A 27,021-nucleotide genomic window follows, 5' to 3' on the forward strand; every position below is an offset into this window, starting at 1 on the left:
AGTAGCTCAGCAAAGTGGGAAGAAAACGATGAGGACTGGGATGGGGAGACTGGTCAAAAGGAAAGCTAGGATTTCAACAATCTTGCAGCAGGCAAAGGTATGTTTTCAACCAACCCATGCTCTATCTTGTGTCTACACAGTTTGGAGCAGTCTCGAATCCAGTATGGATCGTTCCTGCCACTTTCTCTGTTTAAAGCTAATAGGAATCGTATACGGCGGAGGAAGAAGGAACGGCGAGATAAGCCTTGAGCGCGGCGTGGAACCGGTCCCGAACGGAGGGATGGAGGATGTTGGGGAGGTCTTCGAGCAGGATGAGCTGTTGTTTCTGTTGTTGCTGTTTCTGTGGCGGTTGTTGTGATGAAGTCCGAGTCCGAGGGGATGAAGGTCCAGAAGCAGCGGAAGACGGTGATAGGGATGAGGAGAAAGGCAAAGAAGAAGAAAAAATGGACCGATAGGACCCCGCGCGGGTGAGGAACGCTTCGAACTTGTCCATTGTGGATTCGTAGGGATCGTCATCGTAGGGGTTGTGGTTGTCTGTGGAAGATTGAGGGGAGGAGAGGAGAGGAGAGGAAGGAGGGGAGGAGAGATGAGAAGAAGAATGTGTTAGTGATGCGGAGTAGAGGGTGCGAAGGTCAGGGAGAAGAGAGAGGAGAGTGCGCATGGATAGGGGTGCGAGTGCAATGGGCCACACTTCTCGCGATACAGCCCACTAGATGCAACATGGACAGCGATAGCATACATGTACGCGCACATATGCCAAACACGACTGTGTAAGAATCGAAACCACACGCGCACATCCTCCACACCACAAAACCCCGAATACTCCATGAAAAGTCGAAGAACTCACCAAGTCTTCCACGTCGACCAGGAAGAGCAGTAGCAACAGCCAACGGATTCCTCCACTCTAATATCTCAAAGCCGAGTTCGCGAGATAGAACACGCAGGGTCGTTGTCTTGCCTGAGCCTGCGGGGCCTGTGAGGACGAGGAGGCGCTGTGTGAGACGTAGAAAGCAGGAGGTTAGCAGTTGGTAGTAATGGACGAGGCTGGAGAAGAGACCAATGCGGTGTTTCTGAGGCTTGCTCGGTTGAAAGGCTTCGATGAGCCATTGCCTGACGTCGTTCACCTTGCGTTTATGAACCGCCAGGTCTTCCTGCGTCAGGAGATGTGAGAAGAGCCCGTTTAGTCGAATGTAAGATACGGACCTCTGTCTCTGGCTCGTAGACATCTACCCACATTCGATCATCAGCGACAGGTTCTTGCGCCTTAGCCTTTCCCTTTCCGCTCAGACCTGCGGGTATCGAGGGAACCTTGAAGCCTCCGTTCGACTCGAGCTTGCTTCTGCTCTTGTTCGACGAAGGCTGAGATGGAGGAAGCGGCTGCGAGGGAGGCGGAGAGTGAGTAGAAGAGGACGGTGAGGGCGAGAGATCGAATGTCGGTGCGCCATTTGTGAGCTGTAATGATTGACCGAAAAGTGAGCAAGGAGGGTGTAAGGGGATGAAGAGAGAGACACAAACGGGATTCAGCCGCCTCAGCTTCTTCGCCGGGCGAGGTCCATCTATGGCGACCAGCTTCAGTGTGTTCTGCCGCGATACCTTGCCGCTCTTCGGCGCCATAGTCGTCGTCGTCGTCGTCGTGCTCGATGATCTTGCGCTCTGGCAGTCGTACTGTGGCGACGAGACAAGTTCAAGCCTCAAGACAAGTCTTGAACGCGATCACGTGCACGGACGCCCCGGAAATCGCCGGTTATACTCTTGCAGACTCTTGCTCTTCTCAAGTTTCTGAACACTCGAGCTCTCTGTCAACTCTCAGATCGTCCAATCCTTGTCCGACCGCTACACTGGCCCTCATCTGACTCTGGCTAGTGTCTCTATCCTCTCTTCCAAAAACATATTCTCGGAGATCATCGACAGACAATCCGCCTCCGAGTACTTATCCGATCTTCGTACGCCTCTGTAGCGTCTTCAAGCCCGACATACGATGGCAGATTCTTTGCTAGGATGATCGGCCTTTGTCCCTGCCGATGCACTCATATATCCCCTAGTAGCCTGTGCTTGTACCGTTCACATTCAAGGCCAGTATGGCCAATTTCCACGCCAAGCTCTTGTATCGAACATCGGCGATTGCACGGGGCCCGCGATTCCATTGCATCCTTGCTGCACTCTTTAGCTCGTGCCTGTACCGCCGTTTAGATGCAAGGTTATCATGTCCAATTTTCACGGTATACTCTTGTAAGGAATATTGCACGCCCTGCTTTCGCCTCGTCGAACCTTCGTTCTAGTATGTATCCGCTCTGTGATCCTTTTCGATGCCCTGATAGCTTTCTTACCGGATCATGCAATGTTCCCCGCGCCATCGACATGATCCCTTGACTTCAGATCTTTCTTCTCGCCGTCATCCACCCACCGGTCTATTTCTACGGCACACACGATCATCTCCAGCAAAAACAAGGCTCTTCAAAGCCCCGAGATCGAGCGACATCCTACTTGGAAGTATAACTTATCACTAGTGGCTCACAGACGTCTAAAACGGGGAAACCTTCAACATATTGATGCGTCCTCTACACCTGGACTCTGGGGTAGTGAAAGGGAGGACGCAACGCAACGGTGTCCGGCTACGTCCATATATCATTTTTAGCTATTCCTTCTCCTGCTTTGGATATACCCTTGACACCTGATCCTACTGACTCTTATGACTGATCATTAGCAGCATTGCCTCACGTCTCACCTCACGCATCCGAATCCGCCTTCATATCACAATCCATCGAACATGCACCACATCGAACGATGACACAGTAATACCGTTGCAATGCAATCCAACCCGCCTTCGCTCTCGGACGCTACTGGCGTTAAAGGCTGACGATTCACGACTCGGCCATTAGGGGCGGGTAAGCCACGACTCGGACAAAACATCACGCTCAACTGCATCGCGCGTTCTACGTCTCAGACCCTCTCATTGACTTCATCCCCATCTCCGCCGCCTTCCGAGTCGTAAAACGACAACACTACTCAGCAAGACCGGAGTGGAGCACCACCCGCTCTTCTGCGCCGTCGCCGTCGGCTTGACATCAGCATGCTCTATTTATTTCTACGCTGGGTATTCGGATGAATCGTTCACAATGGTGCTCTAATGTCTTCCACGCTCGCTTCAGTCACTACCGACGCCGATGTGGTGCTGGCCAGGTAGGTAAGATGAATATCTCGGTCGGCGGCACACATGGGTAGGTACGTATAGTAATTGACGTCCATCGAACGTTGAAGCTATCAAGGAAACGGCCGATGAGTTCAAATTTTCTGCCCCTTCTAACATCTCTCAGACACAGACGACTGGCCTTCAAAAGCCGCAAAGTTCACCAATAAGCATACGAAGCCCGGGCGCGAAGATCTCCGAGTCGTCCACTGTTTCTGCCAGTCTCAGTTCGCGATATTTCTCTATATCTCTATGTTCACGCCACCCGTCAGATAGCGCCACGCCTCATTTGTCTCCCCTTTCCTCTACCTAGCTCCACACTGCTCTCTCTCACTCTTCGCTGGATCTTTCGAATCAACGCACAATGCTTCTGCATCGCTAGCAACTCTAGCGCTTTGTTCTCTGCCGCAGATAGCTTTTTCTGTCTATCTTCACCTCTCTCTTTCGTCTACGGCCCATTCGCAGGCTACGGTCTTATATACTGTACATCGCGCTCGCCACCTCTGTTGACCGAAATCATCACGATATTCGGACTGGGACCGTTTGTGGGCTTGTACTTCTTGAACCGTGCCATATCTAGATTTCTTTGATGAGTTGAAGCTTTTCCGTCGAATGTACATACAGTACTACTATTTGACTCTCGCGATCGCACTCCACCCTCAGCGTCTGCTTGAGCCAGCCAGCCTCCGGTGGGCTCCCGAGGTATACTAGACCGTGAACGGCCCCAGCTAAGAGCTTGAACAAGAAGGGGCGTAGTATACTTATCCGACCCGTCCAAGGCGAGACTGGAAGTCTGATCGTTTCTTGTGCTTTGAACTCAATGGATAACCGAGCGCTCCAAGCCAATGATAATGAAAGAGCATGTATATTCAAAGCCATCAAAACAATTGATAAAAGAGGCACGATGTACGAGAGCATGGGGCAAATCACAAAGGAAAAATGATAACGAGAGAATTCGAGGAGATGAAAGCATACAAACACGATAACACACAACGAAAATGAGCGATGTCCATACAGAGTTCCGGAGGCGGGAGTTCTGCATCTAGGTTGCCCTCGGCTCTGGAACCTTGACCATGTTCTGAGCACCAGCCAGCGCCCAGGTAGCGCCAAAATATCTCTTGAATGGCCAACTCTGGGTTACAGACAGAGGGCCCCAGGCGTCCTCTTCGCACTTCGAGAACTGCTTGGGAGTCTCCTCAGGCCCCGCGATGGCAATGACGCTGATATGGTCCGGAATTTTCGCTTCGTCCTCGGCGGATAGTGGGACCAGAGGCTCGTAGTCTCCGTGCTTTGCGAGTCGCATCTTCTCGAAGATCTCCATGATCGCGGGGCCTTCCTCAGTCGAAAGTTTCCTGTCCGGTTCTCCCTACAGAATTGAGAATGCAAAGCGGCCAGTTAGGAAAATGGATATAAAACTCGAAAATTCAGACGGAAAGAGGAACAAACGTACCGGTTTGTTGCAGCGAGACATGTAGATCCATTCCGGGTCAAGAGACTGTTTGGCCTCCCGGAAAGTCACCGACCTGATTTTACCGTTCTCCCCAGTAGTAAACTTGGCCTGCACATGGATCCTGATAATCTTCGAAGAACCCTTGGGTCTAGCATAGAATTCCACGTCGATGTGGTTGTTCGGGTCGGGGAGATAGAACGCGGCTCCTACACCACGTTCAACGGTCTCCTTCAAATCTGGGGCCTTGTTGGCTCTGAACCCGAGTGGCAGGCTACTGCTAGGACCACAACCCCACCCAGCCGAGGACGCGACATACTCGCCATCAACCTTGTAAATGGCGACGAGCTCACATTCGAGATCCTCCAGATGTTTGTATTTCTCGCGAAACAGAAGAAGATCGCCCAACCTGCGGAACTGGCCGCCGAACATCAGCGCGATGATGACCAAGATCTGAAGTTCGTACGATCGTCCTTGCGAACAGGGTTCGGGCGCCCAGCGCGTGGAGTCGCCCACGGCCTTGATCAACTCGTCCTTGCAACGAATCATAAGAGAGAAAATCACCAGCGGCTCGGTGATGGAAACGACGAAGGCCTTTTGTCCATCGGCGCCGCGCGACTCGGACTTGTGAGCGCTGTTCTTGTCTGTGCTCCCGTCGTCGGCGCTCCCGTTGCCAGTGGTTCCTTTGCCAGTGGTTCCTTTGCGAGTGGTTCCTTTGCCAGTGGCTCCTAAGCCAGTGCTTCCGACTTTGTCAGTGCTCCCGTCGTAGGTCTCTTCGCACCGTACATGCCCTATACTAGCCTTGACGAGCTTCAGCTCCTTGTCAGTGACAGTGGACATGGTCCCGGTGGTGATGTAGCGTGCGACCATGTGGATAACCGTCGTCTTGACGTCTAGATTAAGACAAACAGTCAGTTCAATGCAAGTATAATGGTGTAGCATAATCGAAATACGAACCAGCGGGCAAGGAGTCGTACTCCTTCCAGTCGATGATCGGTCTGATCTCGTTGGCGAGCTCGATCGCTTTGCCTTCGAGGCATGCCTCTTCGCGCTCAATCTGACCTCCATCCGTACACACATAGCCTTCAGTTAGACGCAGAGCAAACAGAGTGAAGAGTCGATGAGGAGATTCGGTATCGGATCGAAGCACTATCTCGATGAAGCACGCGGTCACTCGATACCTGGATGATTGGGAAAATATTGAGTAATAAGAATGATGTGCGACTGCAGAGCAAGGTATGGACACTCACCGGCCGGGAAACAAGTCCAGCATCCGCTGGACAAGCCGTTTGAAGGACTTTACCGGTATTTTGCGCTTTTCAGCCCAGGGCCCAAGATGCTTGAGTATATACTTCCGTTGCTCTTCCTTGTCGTAGAAACCATCTGGAATATAGACCACCTTCAGGCGGGTACCCAAGCGAGCGGTCGTGGACTGCACGGAGTCTATGATTTGGTCCTCAGATAGGCTGATTCCGGAGATGACGGTATGAGTGGCTAGGCCGAGCCCCGTAAGAACGTTAACCACCTCGGTCAAGAATGAGCGAGGACGATCAGGGTCAGCGCGAGAGCGAAAATAAGAGGTGTATTCCAGTGCGCTAAACTGAGCCTCGTCAATGATGAAGTAGAAAATCTTCATGTATTCTGGGAAGTTGGATTTTAGCCGATGCATGGTAGCCCGAAGGATAGCCCAAATCGCAGATGGAGAAGCGTCTCGAAGGTCGTCTTCCAGGCGCTCGCAGATATCCTGATAGAGTTCAGGAAAGCCCTTGTATGACAGTTCGGGATGAAGCTCAAACAAAGCCCACTGCATCTTCCAAGTCGCGACAGACACACCGTCTGGTTTGCACTTCAGGAATGCTTCGAGAACGGAAACCCGAGACAGGACCGAAGTCAAGACGCAAGTTCGCACAATTTTCCGATTCTCCCCGAGTTGTGCTGGGTCGCCAGATATTGGGCCGAACTTGGACCTCTCTGCGAGAGAGTTCAGAATGCCGGAACAACTCCGAAAGCCAGGATCGGTGGGATCCTTTCCGAGTTCGGGGGGCCGACAGGAAATACCTAAACCACAGAAGTTTCCAAGGAGGCGTGCACATGTCTGAGTCTTTCCGGTCCCCGAAGCGCCAGAGAGCAGACTTTAAGAGTGTCAGTGCGTTTCGATAATCGAACAAAGAAAGACACGCACGAGACTCGGGCCGAAAATTTGTGTTTAGCTGAAAGATCGGTCTCGTCTTTGTCCATACCGATCAAATCGCGCGCAAAGACCGAACTCATCTCTCCCCCAAGCTTGAATTCTTCGGACAGCAATGATCCGTTCTTTAGGCGATCAAGAAAGGGGTCGTACGTCTGAAAGACATCGTCGATAGTCTGCTTGACTTCGTCCGCGCCTCGTTTCTTGGGTGTGTCTGCGCGGGGGTCAATTCAAAATGGGCATCAAGTGAATGTGGATGACGTGACTCACAGGGTTCATCAGATGGGTGCGGATGCTGTGGCCTGGGAGGTGCTGTCTTAACTTGCTCGAAAGACGGCCCAGGGGCTAAAGTGAAAGTGTCAGGTTCTTGATTCCAGTGAAGCAATAATGTGGACGTACGATCTTCCGGTGTCGCATCCGTAGTGGGTTTATCCAAAGTAGGTTGGATAGTTTGCGTGACGGGCTTCTGCTTCTGCTTCTGCTTCTGCTTCTGCTTCTCCTTCGGGGTTTGTTTCTTGGGTGCACCTGCACCAATATCAAGTTAGATTTGGCATCGAGTGGACGTGAATGACATGACTGACCTGGTCTTTCGAGGTGCTCCGTGCCTTGATTCTCGGGTGTACCTGCACCGGTGTCAAGTTAGAATTGGCATTGAGTGGACGTGAATGACATGACTCACGGGGTGTTTCACCAATGTGCTGCACATAGGATTCACCAGATGAGCGTGAATGATGTGGTCCAGAGGGCGTTGTCATAACTTGCTCGAAAGACGGTGCAGGGGCTAAAGTGAAGAGTGTCAGCTTCTTGATACATTCGACGCAATAAGAAGAACATACGATCGTCCCGTGTTTCAACCACGGTAGGTAGGGTTGTCCACGCTTCTATAATTTCAAGTCAGTCTTAGTCTTGTCATTAGTAGATCGGTAAAAAAACTTGCCATGATTGACAATCTCATAGAAGTCAGAAGCCACGATATCCATCGGATGAGAGCTCATCAAATGCTGCCGGAAGGATTTGATCAGATTGTTCAACGTTTTGTGTTTGTTCAACACAGCCCGAGCACCAGCTTCGTTCTGTGTATGGTGTATTCCCAGAGCGACCAGAAGGCTGTGAAAATTCGATGATACCAGATCCAATGGCGGCACCTCCCTGCTTGCAGCAGTCAATATCGCTTGACACTGTCTCGAATACTCTGCCTTTTGCATATGAGACAAGCTCCTCCAAATCGGAGACGAAGTATCTGGTGAAGCTTGTGCATGCGACCGAGTAGCATCCATAGAGGTCTCACGGGTACCATCGGGAGCGTCGATACGAGAGTAATGTGCGTCCGATTCTTGCTCAGCAGACGATTCGGCTATAGGGTAGAGTGCGTGTGAGGGGGAGGGGCAGGGGGAGGGGGAAGGCGAAGACGAAGGAGTAGGGAAATCCGGAGTAAAAGCACGACGAAGACTCCGCTCGAGCAACAATGAGTTGTCGTCTGAGTTGAAGGGTCCTTCTGAAGCAGCACGTGGAGGAACGAGTACGGGGGCGACATATGGTGGAACTGGGGCGACATATGGTGGAACTGGGGCGACATATGGAGGAACGGGGGCAACATATGGAGGAACGGGGGCGACATAGGGAGGACTTGAGTCGTTCATAGAGGGTCCTTCTGAAGCAGCATGCGGAGGAACGGGTACGGGGGTAACATAGGGAGGACTTGAGTGAGGGTTCCTCTGAAGCAGCACGCGGAGGAACTTGGGGGCGACATAGCGAGGACGATTTGATACCTGTGCGGAAGGGGGTAGATGGTCTGCTGTCCGCTTTCCTGTAGACATGGCGTGTTCGAAGAATCGAAGGACAGAGAGCAGGGTCTGGACTAGAGAGTCAAGAAAGTTACGAGGGGGAAGGCCGGGGTTGATGGTGGAAGAGAGGAGAGAGGCGAGAAAGCAAGAGCAGGCGACACAAGAACTTTGAACGGCCGACGTTGTGTTTGCGGATCGTTCCGCGTCTGTATCGTCTTAAATAAAGCAAGCGAGGAAGTCTGAAGATAACGGTCGAGCCTGACACATAACGTGACTTTTGGACACCGTGGCACCGTGGAAAAGTGGGCTGCCTCGGCCGACGCGCGCGCGTCATGCCACGTGCCCGGTTCCTTTCACCTCGACTACCGCATACCTCCTTTCACGCTTGGACAATCCAGTCAATGCACAATGTACCCACTTCAAGCCATACAGAATTGCGCAGAAAGGAAACGTCGGCGCGAAGATGTCGATAGCCCAGACGAACCGCCAGCAAAGCGGCATCACCAGCGACATCTGACATCCCCACCATCGAAGCGTAAGGCTCGTCTCTCGACGAAGCCAGCCCTCTCGACTCAGAGACGTTATTCTCTGAGGGCCACCGCAGAGCGGGCACGAAGGAATGTCACACAAAATCTAGCTCATATCCCAGTTACACCGGTTCCCATTCCCATTCTCACCCCGGTTCCCGCCCCAATCCTTCCGACAACCTGCATACCCACCAAACGTCTACGCAACGCTGTGGAAGCCGATATCTGTGAAGAGCCACCGGCAAAGCGGCATCACCAGCGACATCTGACATCCCCAACATCGAAGCGTAAGGCGCGTCTCTCGACGAAGCCAGCCCTCTCGACTCAGAGACGCTATTCTCTGAGGACTACCGCAGAGCGGGCACGAAGGAATGTCACACAAAATCTAGCTCGTATCCCAGTTACACCGGCTCCCCTTCCAGTTCCAAACCCAGTTCCCGTCCCAATCCTTCCGACAACCCGCATCCCCAGCAAGTGTCCACGCAACACTCTGGAAGTCGATACCTGTGAAGAGCCACCGGCAAAACGTCACCACCAGCGACATCTCACATCTACACCGCCGAAACGCAAGACTCGTTCATCGACGCGAACAACCGTCCCTACCCAGAGCCGCTACTCACTCAGGACCACCGCGGATCGTGTTCGAAGGAATACTGCAGCAACTTTGGCTCACAACTCGACTGTCGTACCTCCTATTCCTGCTCCAACCCCGGCTTACGCCCTAATCGTCTCTCCGCCTCCCGTCCTCGCGAAGCGTCGACGCCTCACTGTCGACGACGATTTCGACGTCGATGTCTCCGAAGAACCCCATGCAAAGCGTTATCGGCTGGCACCGTCACCTTCGAAGCCCACGAGCGATTCGTCAACTAAGCCAGCCATTCCCATTCAGAGCCGTTACTTTCTTAGGATGACTGCGGATCGTATTCGAAGGAACATTGCAGTAACCCCTCCTCACATTCCAGCTGCCTCCCCTCGCATTCCCGTACAACTCCCCCCTTGCGGATCAAGGCCTACCCCGGAATTCTTCACGACCTCTGCCTCAACTGTTGTCGATGCTCCTGCTCCTTCAGCTCGCAGGGCCTCCGATCACGTCCAAGCTCGCCGTATCCCCATCCAAAGTTCCAATACCACCGCAACTCCCCTTCCTCTTCAACCTTTGGCTAATATTCCCACTCGTCCTCCCATTGACATCTCGGCTACCAGTGCTACCTCAGGGCACACGCATGTTCCCTGGGAAGAAGTTCCTGAACGCGAACGAACTCGTCTGTTGGCAATGTGGGACAAAGTAATCATTCGGGTGTGGGGCAGTTACTCCATGTTCGAAATGGGAGGCCTTGATACCTACGCCCAAGCGCTGGGTTTATCGTCTTGCGATAAGCCCGATGATCTCATTACTCATGCCGTGCTCGTCAAATATCCAGAGCTCAAGTACATCGTCTGGGAACTTCGGGATGACTTTACCAAACTCTATTCATATTGTAACCATCGTGAGTGCAGCTGTTCATCGTCCCTTATCCTTGTATTTACCGGGGATTCCCAGCTGCATTCTTCAATGCCCTCGATGCACCGATTGACGCGGCCTTAGCTGAAGTAGAGCCTCTGTTCATTCGCTATCGTTTGCCTTATTTCTATGATCACTTCGATCCATTCTCAGTCGATAATCTTGCTGTGGCCCTGGGGGACAGGTGGGAACCTGTGGCAGACACCTTTGAGGACCGACAGTGCGTTGATCTTTGAGATTTATCTTGTAACCCTCACTGATCCAGTTGTGGTCCTTGGTAGACCTTATAAGACCGTGGAACCCGAACCACAGACATTAACGCTTGTAACAGGTGTCGGCACACACTGGGGTTTCTATTTCGCATATTCGCCAAATAAAACAGCGGAAGAAGTTTGCAAGAGTAATTTGTCCCAAGACCTCCTCCTCGCCACCCAAGAGCTCGGTGCTACCGTTGACACTGCGACACTCAGTCCTGAAGCCATATCACGTCGTACCGCTGCAGCGGAGCGCTGCTTCTACGCCCTCTATCTCACCCGCATCATCGTACTTTCCAGATTTTTGGAATTTCTTCCCAAAGACCTACCGGATGGCTATCACCATGCATGCTGGGCTGTCTTTCAACAGAACCCACCTCGGACATCGGAGGGTGACGATGTTTTCTCCGTGGTCTACCGACATGTCGCGAGGGCTCGAGGTTCCATTGCAGAGCTAAAGCGGACGGCCGAGACCCGTTTCGACACTTTGGCCGAGAGGAGCCCTAGTTTGTTCTTCGAGCTACATGAATGGGGCCGCTACCCCCCGAGATTTCCATTCTACCTTGCAGTCGACGAAGTCGAAGCCCCCATTTCCCCCAATTTGTTGAGCGGTCGTCGTCCGGCCTGTTCACGGTTTGGTGTCAGTGCCTTGTTTTATGGATTTGATACTCCGTGAGGCCCTTTCTCATATCGTGTGCGTATCTTCCTTCATCCTCCGTCTCGTGTCTTTCGCCTACTGTTCTGACCCCGCCATTGTCTCGTTAGTTGTCGCTATTCACAGCCTCGAGTTCGACTTTATCGGATGCACCTGGCCTCTACGTCTCCCGAACCCCGCCTCGGTAAAGGATACCGCAAGAGCCGCTTGCAGCCCTGAGACCCAACCGCCATCCGTAGTCCTCTCATGCTTCGCCTTGTTGTCTACCTCCTGGGCGACGATCCCGCACGGCATCCTGCGCGCACCACTTTAGGTTAGTGGTCGCGAGGAGGTCTCAGGCGTTCCCAACCGATGGACATGTCGAGACCTACGCCCCAATGGAGACCAACACCATCTCGAACGGGGCTGTGTTGCCTCTACACAGGCCATCATACTCGCGGATCAGGCGGCCTTGGACAGTATGCTTTGCCCATACAGAGCTCACATCCTCCTATCGGTTCCCTCGCGTCCCGCGCCTTCCTCCGATCAGCTCGCCGATCTCTTTTGCTTTTGCAGCGGGAATGAAGTTCAGTGCTCCCCTTTGATTCTTCTCCTCGTACCAGATGCACGATCATGTCCTGGCACAGTCCATCTACAGCGATCGGCTGTGTCCAGCGCGTTACCTATTCACGCCTGTGGTCTACGTATCCGTACTGGTGAATCTTTCTACCACCATTTTTTCTTGTGTTTTGCTCCTGTTCTCGTTTCGCGACTCTTTTTTTTCTTTGACCATGTCCTGGCACAGTCCATCTACAGCGATCGGCTGCTGTCCAGCGTGTTGCACTTTCAACACCTGTGGTCAATGTACGTGTATTACTCGCATCACCCGCCTTCTCATATCTTTGTTTCATTTTCGTGGTTCAGTTCTTCTCGTCGTTTTTTTATTTGCATTCACATTCTTTCGGAGTACCTTGTTGATACCATGTCCTGGCGCAGTCCATCTACCGCGATCGGCCGACGTCCAGCGTGTTGTCCTTTCATCACCTGTGGTCAATGTACCTGTACTACTCGCCTTCTCCCCCTTTTTTTGTCTCGTTCTCTCTCATGTTCTCTTCTTTCGTGATTTCTTTGCTACCGTTCCGCATTCAATTATTTCCTGTATCGATGTCGGATCCCTGTATTATCACGTCCTGGCGCAGTTCATCTACAACGATTGGCTGACGTCCAGCGTGATATCCTTTCAACGCATGTAATTTGAGTACCTATATTCATACATCCGTCCTCGAGTCCTCATTTCTTATACTCTTCCTTGCTTTTGTTTCGGGAATGCACACCTACAAGACTTGTGTTACAAACCGAAATAAACCGCGCACTCTGCGCAATGTATTGGTTCGACGGATCCGAACGGTCGCTTCCACAGTGCCGTCTCCCCTGTAGGAAGACGGCAGAGCGTTCGTTGATCCTCACTGACTTAATTTCTCGCGTTGAGCGCCAAGCGCTCCGCGTTCGTCGAGCGGTCAAAGCGGATGACGTCCGCAGGTATCGGCGCCGTTGTCGTGAGCTTTACCGAGAATAGCCCTGAAAGGCAGCGGATAGCCGTCCAACACCGCTCCCTCGCTAACGACTCCTCCCAGGATCATACACAGCTCTGTTCTTCCCCAGCCTCACTCATGCCCCATGTCCGACTTCTCTAGGCTCCATCCGCCGCCAACAAAGCTTTCTCGCTCGCACTCGAGGACTTCCTAGGATCCATGTCGAACGAGGACCACGCTGCCTTCAAGGCATAATGCACCTCGACCGTGACGGCGATCCCCAGCATCGGGTCGCTACAGCAGACACTTTGCTCTCCGCGGCCGACCGGTTCGATAGGGAACATCGACAGAAGAGCCGTGCGAGGGCGTTTGGGGCTCGGTATCTGCGTATTGTCGGGGGATTGCAATCTTACTTCTCGGCAATTGATAGTGTCATTTCGTCCAACCCGATGATTGCGGCATGTGTTTGGGGAGCGCTGCGTTTTGTTTTCGAGGTGCGTTCAGCTGTTAGTTTCTAAACTCTTGATGTGAATATGCTAATAGCATTGAGCTTTCAAGCTAGGTCGCTAACAAGTACTTTCGTTTCTTCGAGAGCTTGACTTCGTCGCTCGAGCGTGTCGCTGAGGATCTCGACTTCTATAATGACTACGCGATCATATTGTACAACAAGTGGGATCGAGTTCAAACAGTTCGCATGGTTCTTTCCGGACAAATTAGCGTTCACTGACCAATGGTGTATAGGTACTTCTTCGCGTCTACACTAACATTCTACATCTCTGCGACGAGGTACGCGTTCTGTACAAAGGGAAAAACGGCGGAGATCGTAGTAGTAAGTTTCTCTTATCCTTCTCGAGCCACCTCATCTCATGCTTAGTAGACAAGTTTAGCCTAAATGTATCAATATTTCGGAAGTCCATGTGGCAAGGCTCGCTGGAGAACATAACGAAGGACTTGACAGAGTGTCGGCGTCGGATTGGTCGTGAAGTGGAGCATGTTGACAGGTTACAGGCAAAACTGGAACGGGATCGGGCACTTGAGGAAAGACTGCGTGCAGAACAGGAAAGAGAAGCGGCGCGGGACGAGCGCGTGGCGCAGGCCTTGGAGCGAGCCGACCAGGCGTTCGAAAGGAAGGACCAGTCCGTGGAGCGTAAGCAGCAGGCTATCGAGAGGATCGACCAGGCTGTCGAGCGGAAGCAGCAGAGCGTGGAGAGGAGGAAGCAAAGCGTGGAGAGAATGAGTCAAGACGCGCATAGGGTGCACTGGGAAGTTGCAAGAACGAGGGACGAGATTCGACGTGATGGAGAAGATGATCGGTAAGACCTTGCCAATATTTGTTTGGTTGCCTCGTCCTAATATCAATACGGCGTTCATCTCAGACGAGTTCTTGAGAAGCATTCAGGCCTTTGATTTGAGGGCCGTCCATGCTGAGATCTGTCGCGTCCCTCTTCCTGGAACGGGCAACTGGCTCGTCGATAGCCCGGAGTTTCTAGCCTGGTCGACGTCAAAGAGCATCCCTGACAATGTCTTATGGTGCTTCGGGAAGCGTGAGTCCTAGTTGCACTTTCTGCAGGATTTCAGCGGTTGACTCGTTCTGCAGCGGGGTCTGGGAAAACGGTATTGACGTACGTATGGCGTCGGCATATTTCTGGCCACCTACTGACTTGTACGCAGTTCTAACGCGATTGACGAGGTGATAACCGGTCACGAATCTGATGGCTCCGTGGCCGTCGCCTCTTTTTATCTTAGATTCGATGACCCTCGCCGACGAACCACTTCGGCTGTGCAACGCACCATTCTCTATCAACTGCTCCGTCGACTTTCAAAGGAAGACTTGCACTCGTTCGTCCATGAATTTGCTTCCGTGTACAGCGGCAATACTGTCACCGATGACATCGACGTGATGTCTTTGATTCTTCGCCTCGCGGAGAAGTTTGGTCGGGGCTTCATCGTCATTGATGCCCTAGACGAATGCGATGACCTCCCGAATCTCCTCGACTTGCTCTCTAGACTTCGGCGCCATTTCCGAATCCTCGTTTTCAGCAGAGATCTACAGGAAATCCGTCTCGGGCTCAGTGGATGTGTCGAGGTTTCTTTGGATGCATATGACCGCCACACAGAGATTATGCGTTTCGTGAGAACCAGAGTGTCTGAGTACCATCAATCTGGAAGGCTCGTTGTCGGTACAGAGGGCCTTCTGGACGAGATCGTCGATGCACTCACACAGCAGGCTGACGGAATGTAGGCTTTGCCGCTTTCTCTGTCATAGATCCCTTTTCTGACCGTATACTAGGTGGTTATGGGTCATACTCCAGATCGCCAGCCTATGTCGACAGAGGCGAGATGCAGATATACGAGCGGCTCTTCGAGACTTACCACCGGACCTGGATACTACCTATTACCGGATTTTACAGCGCATAGATTCCCTGGGATCGCGGACATCATCCCTCGTCCAACATGCACTGGAATGGTTGGTCGGTGCCTCCCGACCTTTGTCCGTCGACGAGCTTGCGAAAGCCGCTGCCGTGTCCGACCTGTACGACGAGGCGCTGGACGATCATAGCCCTATCAATGATGCTCTGGGATTGATCGACGATTGCTCGAATCTGTGCGTTGTCTCGTCTGACGGCGAGCAGCGTGTGGTGCACTTGATTCATGCATCCGTTCGAAGCTATCTTTTGACATCGCCAGACGATGTTTCATGCACATGCGCCTCCTGAACAGGAAGAAGGCCCAGCTGGACACTCAGTCTCATAACGAGTCATCGCCGGTTTCCACGCTCAGTATGACCGTGACGCAGGGATGTTCTGAATCTTCTTATGCGAGAGAGAACGAGGCGACTTGTGTGGGAGTACATCTCAATTTGGCCGTCGCAGGATGTTTTGCTGCGGTCTCTCGACGTTTTAGATCTTGATCTCCGGCAAGCACTCACAAATGCATACTTGGCCGCACTTCCTTCCCCTCCCAACCGTACCGCACTCGAAGAGGTCTTTGATTCATTTCGACTTGCGCTCAGTCTCACACAGGCCTCGGACGATGGCCAGAAACGCTTGCAGGTGGCGAAAACACTCCACCAAATCTATGTTCGCTCACGAAACAGCCTTGTCTTGTATGCCGCCGCGGCTACCTATCGTTCCCTCGCTGATCATAATCTCAAGCGGGCTCAGGTTTGGGTTGAGGGCGCTACTTCCGAGAACGTGCTTCAGGCACTGCCTTTAGCGAATATCGTCCATATTGCCTGTCCGTCCACTCACGGCGTACATGGTAGATGGAGACCTAAGCCTCTCGACGATGCGATCTACCTCAAAGACAATGCGACAATGACGACTCAGGATCTATTGCGTCTTGACACGCTGCCTGCCGAATTCGTGTCTCTCAACTTGTTCTCAAGCTCGTCGTACCACGCCAAAACAAGACAGGATCAGCTCGGGATGGTTGCGTGTTTGCTTCACATTGGGGTTGGTAATGTGGTGGCAGCAATGTGGTACGTCCCCATACGTCGCAAAAAGCTCTACGTGAATTACTGACCGGTTTTCGACAAATTGAAGGTACAAGCGAGGTAGTAAGAATAATGACGGACAGTTCATAGCCACGGAGTTTTATCGTTACCTTGGTGAGAAAGCGATTGAAGGAGTCGATCTCGAGTATGTCCCTTACGCTCTCGACCACGCAATTCGGAGTTTCCGAAAGAGGGGTGTTTCGCCCGCAAGATGGACGCCTTTCGTTCATGTTTCATTATGCTATGATTCAGGATAGCTAGAGCCTGGCACCTGCAGTGCAGTGGGAGAGCGGGAGAATGGAGAAAGAAGGGACATACAGACAATTGTACGTAAGTCGCGAACTGGTTCTCGAGGTATCTATGGTTTATTTTCAAGAGGATAAGACTGGACATTGCGTTCGCGGGTCATTCCACATTCGTGTTGTCCCAAAGCAAGTGCCGGATCCGGAAAGAGGAAGAAGTCGTCGGGCCGGCCCCGACGCATGCCACGACATTCCGTGGCACTAAACAGGGCCACAACTGTGACAAGCGCGCTCGCGCCGTGCAGTATGCCTGTCTCCTTTGACCACGACTGCCATGATATTCCTCAGCCTTTGACTTCTGTTCTGGGCGCACCTGCTAAAATAATGTCTTTGGCTGCGCACTTGCCGCATGACCTCGTACGCACCGATCGAGCGATTTGTAGCTGGGACCTTAGACTCTTCGACTGTTCCGTTACACGAACGAGGACAACTTTGACGACAAATCCCCAGCCCACTTCAGCCACCCGATAGACACAGTTGCTTGCTTCTCTCGGAATCTTTGTGTTCTCCTCATGAGATGTTCTCCTCGGCGCTCAAGGAATCCTCTAGTACAGTCAACGAGGATAGCTCGGAAGATTTTCCCGCCTATCCAGCGCACAAGAATGGAGGATCGAAACGGATACTGAAGGGAAAATGGAAAACGCTCACGCAACATCGCTCCAATCCCTTCATCTTATCATCCTCATCCTCCGATTTCCTTTCCGAGCGTCTTTGAAGCTCCACCCCTACCCCTACCCCTCCCTCCCTCCCACATCCTCACCCTCATCATTCTCGACATACGCATACAATCACCATCAATTCAACCCTCTTCTCCTTGCCTCTCCTGCGTCTCCCTATCTCCTCGCCCTGATCTGGTCTCCACAGACATCCATCCTCATCTCGTCGATAGGGATGGTCACAGCGATGATATTAGGCACTACGGGAAGGCGAGGACGAGATCAAAGTGGGATTGACTACAGAAGATAGAGAGATGAAGATTTTGAAGACGGTGGTACGGTGAAGGAGGAGACATAGATCAGGAGGTTAGCGGCCAAACGAGACCGAGGATGGGTGATCATGAGCAAAGTAAGAGGTTCGAAAGTTCGGAAGCTTGACCTGTGATTCATTGAGCACGTCTCGTCTCGTCACCAAATTGTAACACGCCACAGACATCATTGCACATAAATAACAATAATCGTGTATAACACACGTATGAGATAAGAGCTGAACGGGAGGAACGCGTACACGAAACCCTCCGCATGCACAGAATGCGTGTCGACCACCAAAAATAAGTACATCCACTGCGGAACCCGACCGCGAGATGACTCTACCCGGAGGTAGGCAGACAAAGAAGCAGATACGACACGACGCACAAACTCGGAAACACATGGAATGAGACGGAACATCGAGGACACTAATAATTTAGTAACAGTACATTCTCCGAGTCGGACTCGGATCCCCGTGCCAGCATCCGGGACACATACACGACCCAAGGACCAAAAGAACGTGGTAGTAGTCGTACAACAGAGAGGAAAGAGAGAATACAACGAAGAAACGAGTGTAATGGTCGAAAAGAACGGACTGGAAGAACTGGAACGGATAATCACCTCGACCGAGTATTAGCGCCGACCAGACAGTGGTCTCAAAAAGGTCCGGCCCGATAGGCTTTCCGATTGGCTAGCAGAGCTCGCCGGCAGGGCCGGCATTGTCTGGAGGCTTCAATGACAAACCTCACTATAGCCTGGACACACGGCATTCGACATGTCTTGCTTGAAGCCACATAGACCGGTGTTTGGTATTGTCAAGAGGCGTTCTTGTGCACAGTCTTTATTGCGGCTTGTGTTTTGCTTGGAAGTTTTTACCTTTCATGAACATATTTCGCCTGGAGAGTTTCCGGCAGTAAGTATTATGTCCTCTTGCTGGGGGTCGCTGACTCAAGTCCGTTCTCTCTTCGAGGTAGGGTCTTTCGCGACTTGTTCTGCTTGGAGACATCTCGTGCGTCAGCAGGATCGTATCTGAATCGCATGTCGCGGTCCATGTATCCGGCCTCGATCGCCAAACTGCTGCTTTCGGTCGCTCTCAAGCCTGTGTCAGCTTTGTTGTCAAGCTTTCTGTGCCGGCTCATTGACTGATCGTTTGTGGATTGGCCCCACCATCGGTTGCTATGTCCGGCTAGGCCAAATCTCTTATCTCGGCGTGGGGCCCGTTCTGACACAGTCGGCGCGCCTTGTCCCTTGTCCGTTTTCGAACAATAAGGACCAAACAGTATATAATCCTGGTCGGCCTCTTCGTCTCTCTCTCTCACTTCCCGCTCTCAGTCTTCGTCTAGTCCCAACACTTTTCTCACTCCTGGTTGCTCGCCAGTTTCTCGTGTCAGCCGTTCTTGCGCCGTGTTCGTTCTGCTACACGCCCTGAACAGACGCTCCGTGTTTCGCGATACGCGCCTCCTCTTGGTGTTTTGCGCGCTGGTGTTATCCATCACTCGGAGCGGGACGCTAGAGTGGGTGTCCTTCAGCCTTCCAAAGGTACAGGGGAACCTGTGGACATCTAGGTTAAATTACACTGGTGTTCGTTACTCCTTGATCTCGTGCGGCTTGCAGACTCGTGAGCAAGAGTCCGTGTCAGCCTTGATATCTCTGTGAATCAACCACATCATGCTCAAATCTTCGGTATGCCCGCGCTGTTGATCCAAATTTGCTTCTTACTCACAGCATTACCACAGGGATCAAGACCTCGCAGATCCACGGCGAGCTATCGCCAGGCTGTATCCACGTCGGTATGACCTTCCATTTTTCGTCCTTCGTACCACATCTGATTTGTTGTATTTCGTGACAGGATGCTCTGTCTCCAAAGGGCAGCAGGGGCCAGGTGGGGCAAGGGAAGAAGCGGAAGGTCTATATAGACGATGGAGCAGAATCCGTACGTTGTTTCAATATCCCCTTCCGCATTCTGTGACCCTTCGCCGTCCTTCGCTTGTGCTGATATTATTACACAAAGGACGAGGATCAATCACTCACCAAGCGAGCGCGAACCAAGCTTAAAGAAGAGAATAAAGACAGATGGAAAAAGGTTAGACTAAAATTGTGTTTGCTGACTGGACGGCTCTTACTAAATTGAATGCTTGTTCTGTTGTATATTCTTCCGACTTAGCTTCAAGAAGAAGGGGCGCACAATGTTGATCAGGCGGAGGTTAACTTGCTTGCGTACGGACCGGATCCTGAGGTACTCGCGTCAGGGGTATGTCGCCTTCGCTCTTTCCATTATCAGGAGATAAACTTACCATTCTTCCATTCTCTAGATGCCAAAACTTTCCGATCAGACCTTCGTCGTCAATCCGACCGTGGACTCCCTCGCACCGGCCCTCCAGCAGTCTGATGAGCATATAAAGTCAGCACAGACCCTTCACAAGGAGTGTCGGAAGTGGGCCAAGCGAGCAAAGGCCTCCATGCCCTACTTCCGTGGCGACTTCGATATTGATGAGCTCGCGAGCCGTCCGAAGAATTCGTTGAAGGAGATTGAGAGGCTGAAGGTGCTGATCAAGGATTCCATCGCTCATCAGGAAGCACAGGCTACCACGGGCGCTTGGATCGACAAGCATAATCGTCTCGCCGCTGTCGTACTTTCCGACCGTATTCTTCCGCAACATCCTCCGGCAAATCCTCCACCCAAGCCTGATGCCCCACCTCTTCCGCGTCCTATTACACCACAAAAACAACGTGATCCATCCGATTTGCACGAGTATATCCCTTCGACAGCGGACATCGTAAGTCAATTTCACCTCTGCTTTCCTTCGTATCTTTCTCCCATTCAAACGCTCATCTGTGTCTATCAGCATCCCATATACGAACAATACAAGAATCGTGGAGTCGCGGACGTAAACACTGCGCGAGCAAATGGCCAGTCTATCGTTCGTGACGGATTCTCGGTACGATCCCTTGGTCCATCGGTTTCGAGTCTGTAGCTAAGCTGTTCTGATCCTAGGGAGCAATTCTCGAGCGCGCTGTCGAAGCTGCTCAGATATTTCACGCCCATAACCCTCCTCACTGCGCCGAGCGCGATATACGCCATGTCGAAAACAACCACAAAGACCTTCGATTGATGCCGTTCGACGAGCCAACGCTCAATGATGTGCCCCTTCCCCTCCCTTGCCCGGACACTACATCATCGTCACATCCTACAGGACTACCCCCAGGCGATTCACCATTGAGCGCGATCGATTCTGGTGACGAATCTGAGGAGGAGGATGACATACCCTTTGATGTCTTATATGGAAACGCGAGGACGGGGTTGGAGGAAGGCGGGTTGAGAAGCATGGAGTGCAACGATGGTGGAGGTGCTGCTGCGAAGAAGTCAAAGAAGGCGGAGAGGACGGGTGCTACCCATCTTATCCATGGTGGTGCTATGCAAGGTCGGAAGACGGCGGTGAGCATTTCACAGATTTTGTCGTGTTTGAGACGGTCTGTAACGAAGACTTGCGTTTTCAGGACAAGATGTACCATTCCGCCGATTTTGGCGACACCGTCACCAGGCGCCAAGTCGCGACATGGTACTTTCTTGCCACAGATCCCATTGCTGTTCGGATTGCAGCGTATTTCGAAGTCTTTTGGCCTCGCTTCTACGCCAAATATCGGCAAGCGTTCGATGCTGGAGTATGGGTCCGTGAGGATCGTGGGCCTTTCCTCGGGCGTGTAATGGTCTATAAACTTCAGGTCAGCCTTCATCAAGATCGCGGAGACTTCGGGCCCACCGTCACATTCAATGCGGGGTGTTTTGAAGGTGGCGAATACTACTTCCCTGACTTGCACGCCAAGCTTAGGTGAGTCTCTTCTCGTATTTACCTGTGCTATCAATACTGACTCGCAATAGGTATGCACCGGGCGATATTGTGATCGCCCTCAGTGGTATTCTGTATCACTCTGTTGCAGAATGGCGCCCTGCCCCAGTTCCCGAGTCTTGGGTCAGAAGGAATTTAACGCCCGGTCGAATCTCCCACGTCTTTTTCTTTCCAAAGAAGTCGTTTCTTACCCTGGAGAATAAACCAAAGCTCTGGGCTCTTCGAACTGCAGGCGGTAAATGTCCTGACGCCCAGTGGTTCAGAACTGTTGTGTGAAGGTACGCTTGCATTTTTGCGGCTCCTCATCTGATACCGGCTTATTCACAGTAACACATAGCTCAAATGTACATGCTTTGTTGTCATGCTCTGTGATACCATCCCCTTTCGCGCAGGCCTAATCAGTGCCACATGTGTTTACGCCACCTTTCGATGTCTCCGAAATGATCCGATCGATTGCTCGAAATTATTCACCGTGGTACCTTTTGGATGCGGATCTCCGAGTCTTCCTTTCGTTCAACGTTCAACTATCGCCCTTTTTTATTCTTCTATATAACGCGACGTCCGAGGTAGGATGGAGTCTACCCCTAATGGGAGCACCCCTCTTTTGTGGTATCATTTGAAAGCTCCGGCTCCAGCTCGCCCTTGGGCTCTCCTGTCTTTCTCTCTGTTCATTCACCATGTCAATTTTGGCTATAGCTCGTGATATCCAGACACTCCGAGAACGCGCTATGTCCGTTTAGGTATCCTTCGAGTCGCTACATACTTGTCTCAGCGGAGTCTGCCCGGGAAGAGGCCGTGTTCATCCTAGTCGCGAGTGGGGAGGAGACGAGGGCTAGGCTTGAAGTCGAAATATCTGCGTCCGTTTGCATGGTGTCCAACTGGAGCAAAACATTGTGCTGCGAGACGATATGCTCACGACAATGCAAGTTCATGATACATGCTACACCGAATCTCGAACTTTAGGCGGAGAGTTCGACTTACGAGGAAATACTTATTATGGAATTCCCCTTCGTCGTTGTCGAGCCTCGTTCATAGTGTCTTGGTTTCGTAATCGCATGTTTTATTTTATTCGAGAAAACATTCATTTATCGCCGCAATCAAATCCAGCTTCATCTCGTACATCCTTCCTTCGCAAAGTCCTTAAGCACTGATCCAGGGTACTACCCTACCCATCCGAGAGAACCAGCTGGAAATATGTCGTGTGATTCTCCGAAACAAGGGCGCGGGTGTACGACCTTCAAGGAAACTTGGTGGGGACAGTCACTAACAGTAGATGAGGGCGCATGTTCGCCGCCCATGGCGAGCAGAGGGCTGTGCGCAACAGATGGTCTGAGTGAGACCGCAAGACCAAATATAACTGTACAGGCTTGACTAGCAGTTTGGAGATGGATTGGCAAATATGGTAAACGGCCATAGGATGAAGAAAATAAGAATAGCACAAGGACGTATGAAAAAACCGAGGACAAGGTAACTGGAAGTACATGCACCACAAGGGCTAAAAACCACACGCTGGACGTCAGCCGATCACTATAGACGGACGACGCCAGGACATGGTGTTACAGGATCGCCTCGAAAGGAAAGTGAACGTAGATCTGAAGTAAGAAAATGAAGCCACGGCGAAAAGATCAAGAAGAAGAAAAAAGGAATTACAAGACGTGTAGTAGGTGCACGTAAGTACATTGACGACAGGTGTTGAAAAGACAACACACTGGACATCAGTCGATCGCTGGAGATGGACTGCGCCAGGACATGATCCGGTAGCACTACAAGAAACGAACAAACAAGGCAAAAAACAAAGCAAAAAAAGAAAACAGAAATATAATAGAAGGGTGAAGGTGAGTAATACACGTACATTGACCACAGGTGCTGAAAATAAAACACACTGGACACCAGCCGATCGCTCTAGATGGACTGTGCCAGGGCATGGCCGTGTGTATGGTATCACTACCGAGAGAGAGATAAAAAGAGCCGCAAACCGAGGGAAAGAGCAAAGCACGAGAAAAAAGGTGGGTGAAAGAGGAAACAATAGGGACACGTAGACCACAGGCGTGGATGATAACGCGCTGGACACAGCCGATCGTTGTAGACGGACTGCGCCAGGACATGGTCGTGTGATCGCTACCGAAAGAAGAAGAAAAAGAGCAGCCGAACGAGAACAAAAGAGCAAAGCACGAGAAAAAAAAGTGGGTGAAAGAGGAACTAGTACGGCTACGTATACCACAGGCGTGAATAGGTCACGCGCTGGACACAGCCGATCGCTATAGATGGACTGCGCCAGGACATGTTCTTGTAACCGATACGAGAAGAGGGATAGATGAGGGATATCGAGCGTCGGTCACGCTGCGAAAGCCAAAAGGGAAGTATGATCGAGCTGATAGGACGTGGGCGCAATACGCAAGAGGTGGACCGACATTGCGATGTCGTAGGAGCAGAGAATACGTCTACGACTGTCAGATCCACGAAGACGGTCGAGTATGTAGACGTCAAGAAACGCCACACGAGAATCGACTCGGAAGAGCTAGCTTCCGAAGCCAGCCGATTGCTGACAATGGACTGCATCGGGGCATAGACCTCGACATGCATATCGGTAAGCCAGGCAGGCCTGACACGCTCGTGGTCACTAGCTTGAAGTGGTGTGAACGGGCTATGGTACGGTATCGTGGCCCAAGACGTTGCAGGGACGAGGCCGGCCGCAAAGAAACCGTGGGCGCTGACGAGGACTGTCTTTGCTGCGGCGGTATCCTTACTGCGACAGCGAGATGAGAGATGCAGGGGCCTGGCAATGTGATCGACGAGGTCGAACTCAAGACAGTGAACGGTGGCAACTGAAGATGAGAAAGTAACGGCGGTCAGGGACGGGAGACGAAGGGGTAAGGCTCAAAGCAGCTACGCACATGGTATGACAAGCGTCTCACGGAGTATCGAATCCGAAGAACAGGGCGTTGACACTGGTGCGCGAACAAGCGGGACGACGACCGCTCAGCGGAGTTTGGCCAACGGGAGTGTCGACTTCGTCAACTGCGAGGTAGAATGGAGTTTGCAAGGCGATTGGACAATGGTTGGTGAATAGACGTTGGTTTTTGTAAACTAAAGTTTCGAAACGAGTTTCTGCCGTCCGCTTGAGGCCTGCAATGGAGCGTCGAGCCTTCGCGATATATCGATAGACTACGGAGAAAATGTCATCGCCCTCCGATGTACGAGGGGGGTCACGCTGAAAGACGGCCCATTCGGAGCGTGCGAATGGCACATGTATGTCGTGAGGAAGACATTCCAAGAATCGGGAGAGCACGACAATGCGGGTGAGGTAAAGGGTGTAGAAACAGAGCTCGGCGATGGCGGCGCGGCGTGATATAGCTTCAGGGCTGGGAGTCGCAGTGTCGATGGAGGCACCGAGCTCCTGGATGGCGAGGATGAGGTCCTGTGACATATTACTCTTGCAAGCTTCTTCTACTGTTTTGTTTGGCGAATATGAGAAATAGAGACCCCAGCATATGCTTACGCCGTACATGAGCTCCAGAGTCTGCGGTCCGGGCTTCGGGCTTCGATATGGTCTATAGAAGAGTAGGTTCGCCTGAATTAAAGAAAAGAGGATAAGAAGGGTAATTGTCAACGCACTTTAGCCCTACGAATATGTCCCGTATGCGATTACGTATAGAGAAGCGGGGAAAGGAAAGCTCCTCCAGTGAGAGAAGATCGTAATGAGTATGGCGTGTTGGTGCCCTGTGGGAGGACTGATGAAGTACAACCGAAGAGATGAACAGGGGCTCCAATCCGGCTAAGACCGCGTCAATAGAGGCGTCGAGGTCGTCATGGAAGGCACCTGAGATTCCCCAGTGAGTGCAAGGATAAGTAAGATTGAGTAGCTGCACTCACGATGGTTACAAAGCTCATGAAAGTGGATAAATTTATTGCGAAAATCAGCGCAGATACCTTCGAGGTCTGGGTATTTCCTGAGCACGGCCAGCGTCGTGAGATCATCGGGCCCGTGGCAAGACGATAGACCCAGCGCTCGGGCATAGGTATCGAAGCCAAGGTGCGTGAAGATGACACGTGTCTTCCATAGCCGACTAATCAAAGCGGCCCATACCGTGAACAGACGAGTTCGCTCGCGTTCGGGAAGTTGATCCCAAGGCACATGTGTGCGTTTGAACGTCGTGCTGGTGACCGAGAGATCAACGGGAGGACGAGTGGGGATTCCTGCCAAAGGATGATGAGGAAGGGGAGTTGCGGCGGTATTGGAACTTTGGATGGGGATACGGTGAGCTTGGTCGTGATCGGAGGCTCTGCAAGCTGAAGGAGGAACAGGAGTATCAACAACGGTTGAGGCAGGAGTTGTGAAGAATTCCGGGGTAGGCATTGATCCGCGAGGGGGGGGTTGTACGGGAATGCGAGGGGATGCAGATGGGATGTGAGGAGGGGTTGCTGAGATGATCCTTCGAATGCGATCCGAAGTCATCCTAAGAAAGTAACGGCTCTGAATGGCAATGGCTGGCTTAGTTGACGAATCGCTCGTGGGCTTCGAAGGTGACGGTGACAGACGATAACGCTTTGCATGGGGTTCTTCGGGGACATCGACGTCGAAATCGTCGTCGTCAGTGAGGCGTCGACGTTTGACGAGAACAGGAGGCGGAGAGACGATTGGGGCGTGAGCCGGGGTTGGAGCAGGAATGGGAGGTACGACAGTCGGATTGTGAGCCAAAGTTGCCGTAGTATTCCTTCGAACGCGATCCGCGGTGGTCCTGAGCGAATAACGGCTCTGGGGAGGGACGGCCGCCCTTGTCGATGTACGAGTCTTGCGTTTCGGTGGTGGGGATGTGAGATGTCGCTGGTGGTGACGCTTTGCCGGTGGCTCTTCACAGATATCGGCTTCCACAGCGTTGCGTGGACGCTTGCTGGGGATGCGGGTTGTCGGAAGGATTGGGACGGGAACTGGGGTTGGAAGGGGAAGGGGAGCCGGTGTAACTGGGATATGAGCTAGATTTTGTGTGACATTCCTTCGTGCCCGCTCTGCGGTGGCCCTCAGAGAATAGCGTCTCTGAGTCGAGAGGGCTAGCTTCGTCGAGAGACGGACCTTACGCTTCGATGGTGTGGATGTCAGATGTCGGTGGTGATGCCGCTTTGCTGGCGGTACATCTGGGCTATCGACATCTTCGCGTCGACGTTTCCTTTCTGTGCAATTATGTATAGCTTGAAGCGGGTACATCGTGCATAGACTGGATTGTCTAAGCGTGAAAGGACATATGCGGTGGTCGAGGTGAAAGGAACCAGGCACGTGGCATGACGCGAGCGCGACGGCCGGTGCGGGCCGATTTTTCACGGTGCCACCGTGTCCAAACGAGTCACGCCATCCGTCGGG

General features: G+C 52.2%; 6 protein-coding genes across 6 annotated transcripts; 3 read left to right on the forward strand and 3 right to left on the reverse strand.

The window, feature by feature from the left end:
• Positions 1–196: 196 nt before the first annotated feature.
• On the reverse strand, positions 197–1,614 carry STEHIDRAFT_163490 (uncharacterized protein; the record flags this gene model as incomplete). Its single annotated transcript, XM_007311178.1, has 4 exons — positions 197–709; positions 807–1,151; positions 1,204–1,452; positions 1,516–1,614. The coding sequence occupies 4 exons, from the start codon at positions 1,612–1,614 to the stop codon at positions 197–199; spliced, it is 1,206 nt and encodes a 401-aa protein (XP_007311240.1).
• A 2,615-nt stretch (positions 1,615–4,229) lies between these two features.
• Positions 4,230–8,639, reverse strand: STEHIDRAFT_163491 (uncharacterized protein; the record flags this gene model as incomplete). Its single annotated transcript, XM_007311179.1, has 11 exons — positions 4,230–4,553; positions 4,638–5,527; positions 5,592–5,815; positions 5,885–6,766; positions 6,817–7,036; positions 7,093–7,167; positions 7,222–7,347; positions 7,404–7,445; positions 7,502–7,520; positions 7,659–7,703; positions 7,770–8,639. The coding sequence occupies 11 exons, from the start codon at positions 8,637–8,639 to the stop codon at positions 4,230–4,232; spliced, it is 3,717 nt and encodes a 1,238-aa protein (XP_007311241.1).
• A 1,709-nt stretch (positions 8,640–10,348) lies between these two features.
• On the forward strand, positions 10,349–12,614 carry STEHIDRAFT_126355 (uncharacterized protein). Its single transcript, XM_007311180.1, has 4 exons — positions 10,349–10,620; positions 10,674–10,854; positions 10,916–11,582; positions 11,654–12,614. Exons 1-3 carry the CDS (start codon positions 10,458–10,460, stop codon positions 11,562–11,564), a joined length of 993 nt encoding a protein of 330 aa, XP_007311242.1. The 5' UTR covers positions 10,349–10,457; the 3' UTR covers positions 11,565–11,582; positions 11,654–12,614.
• A 694-nt stretch (positions 12,615–13,308) lies between these two features.
• Positions 13,309–16,578, forward strand: STEHIDRAFT_163493 (uncharacterized protein; the record flags this gene model as incomplete). Its single annotated transcript, XM_007311181.1, has 10 exons — positions 13,309–13,548; positions 13,617–13,742; positions 13,796–13,840; positions 14,063–14,367; positions 14,447–14,598; positions 14,652–14,676; positions 14,726–15,292; positions 15,345–15,659; positions 15,743–15,842; positions 15,928–16,578. The coding sequence occupies 10 exons, from the start codon at positions 13,309–13,311 to the stop codon at positions 16,576–16,578; spliced, it is 2,526 nt and encodes an 841-aa protein (XP_007311243.1).
• A 4,351-nt stretch (positions 16,579–20,929) lies between these two features.
• Positions 20,930–21,941, forward strand: STEHIDRAFT_135652 (uncharacterized protein; the record flags this gene model as incomplete). Its single annotated transcript, XM_007311182.1, has 3 exons — positions 20,930–21,253; positions 21,316–21,647; positions 21,698–21,941. 3 exons carry the CDS (start codon positions 20,930–20,932, stop codon positions 21,939–21,941), a joined length of 900 nt encoding a protein of 299 aa, XP_007311244.1.
• Positions 21,942–24,576: 2,635 nt separating this feature from the next.
• On the reverse strand, positions 24,577–26,868 carry STEHIDRAFT_163495 (uncharacterized protein; the record flags this gene model as incomplete). Its single annotated transcript, XM_007311183.1, has 3 exons — positions 24,577–25,216; positions 25,281–25,485; positions 25,539–26,868. The coding sequence occupies 3 exons, from the start codon at positions 26,866–26,868 to the stop codon at positions 24,577–24,579; spliced, it is 2,175 nt and encodes a 724-aa protein (XP_007311245.1).
• Between the last annotated feature and the right edge of the window lie 153 nt (positions 26,869–27,021).

This window comes from Stereum hirsutum, assembly GCF_000264905.1.
Source record: "Stereum hirsutum FP-91666 SS1 unplaced genomic scaffold STEHIscaffold_24, whole genome shotgun sequence".
Lineage (NCBI taxonomy): Eukaryota > Fungi > Basidiomycota > Agaricomycetes > Russulales > Stereaceae > Stereum > Stereum hirsutum.

Coding starts and splice junctions, on each gene's coding strand:
- STEHIDRAFT_126355 (XM_007311180.1), top strand. CDS start 10,458: ATGGGAGGCCTTGATACCTACGCCCAAGCGCTGGGTTTATCGTCTTGC. Junction 10,621..10,673: donor CTATTCATATTGTAACCATC/GTGAGTGCAGCT, acceptor GGGGATTCCCAG/CTGCATTCTTCAATGCCCTC. Junction 10,855..10,915: donor GACACCTTTGAGGACCGACA/GTGCGTTGATCT, acceptor GGTCCTTGGTAG/ACCTTATAAGACCGTGGAAC.